Below are 1,168 nucleotides of genomic sequence, written 5' to 3'. Positions count from 1 at the left end.
TCTGGTTCGAATATTGGTTGAATGTACGTGTAGGTTATTTGAAGAGCTTTCAAGACTATCCACCCTTTTAGTTTGGTACGAGAGAGAGGGGATGGGGATAGAAGAGAGAGTGAGATCGTGATCATCATCATAATTTTCACTCACCGGCTGCTTTGATCCCGTTGAGTCCACGGAGGTGTGGGACATGAAGCTGTAGCGCATGGAGCCGGGCCGTCTCCGCCCCCACTTGTTGCCCCGCCCAGAGCTGAGCGGCATGTCCACCTTGATGCGAGAGAGAACGGTCATCATGTTAGTGGGCAGCGTGTTGTTGCGCTGTGGGAAGCCGCTTTGGCCACGCCCCCTCCCACGCGCTGCTTTAGCTAGTGCCGGGGAACTCATGATTGTGGGTCAGGGGGGTCGCAGGTCAAAGATGACGCGTCACAAGTTCACAGAGGTCGAGAAATAAATAGTGTTACAGACTGACCTAGAATATGGTTCCAGGTCGTATGAGAGATGACTCTCTGTAAGTACAAATTGCACAGGGTGGTGCTATAAGGAATCCAGTTCTGAATAATCGTGTTGACACTTCACAGTTTTATGAAAGAATAATATATGTAGATCCCACTGTTTGTCGGACTAACTACAAAATCATACAGTGATACCGTTTGTGAGATGTCTCAATCGTTTTATGGCTTTGCCACAAGCATGAGTCATGGAGTCAGTACCAGAAGAGCCATTTTCACAACTGAATAAGTATGAATCAATTGTGAGTGAAGTTGTTTAAACGAATTGATCCCATGGAAAATATTTCACAGTAACTGCTCGTCCTATTTCAGAACCGAGAAACAAAATTAAATAAATATTCAAATAACGAGCGCGAAGGACACAAACAAGAAAGAAGTTTGTTGGATTGGTAGCAGATTCTGTCACAGGAAGCTTTAAAGTAACCGTGTATAAAAATATATACGTTTCCTGGACATAATATTATTGTAATGAGAAAAGCACGGACCTGCCTAAAGGATGAATCCAATAGCAGGCGAATGTTTATAAGATGTAGTGATAAAAGAGAAGAAAGATACCCTGAAGCAAAGTCAACAAACTCGTATCAACGGCGTCAATATAGTATTCGCATTCACCACGGGACAGCTCTGATGTACAATTTGAAAATAGAGTGCGCGTGACCGGGAAA

General features: G+C 44.1%; 1 protein-coding gene across 1 annotated transcript in view; it reads right to left on the bottom strand.

The window, feature by feature from the left end:
- Nucleotides 1-846, bottom strand: part of LOC118477154 (short transient receptor potential channel 3-like) — a gene marked incomplete in the record, with an annotated part of 22,583 nt that extends 21,737 nt beyond the window's left edge. The window contains 1 exon segment of the mRNA XM_035969269.1: nucleotides 145-846. Coding sequence (XP_035825162.1) covers nucleotides 145-378 — 234 coding nt within the window.
- Between the last annotated feature and the right edge of the window lie 322 nt (nucleotides 847-1,168).

The sequence above is a fragment of the Aplysia californica genome, unplaced genomic scaffold, assembly GCF_000002075.1.
Source record: "Aplysia californica isolate F4 #8 unplaced genomic scaffold, AplCal3.0 scaffold00133, whole genome shotgun sequence".
Taxonomy (NCBI): Eukaryota; Metazoa; Mollusca; class Gastropoda; order Aplysiida; family Aplysiidae; genus Aplysia; species Aplysia californica.
Note: the sequence above shows the minus strand (reverse complement) of the source record. Positions and strands in the feature narration are given on the sequence as shown.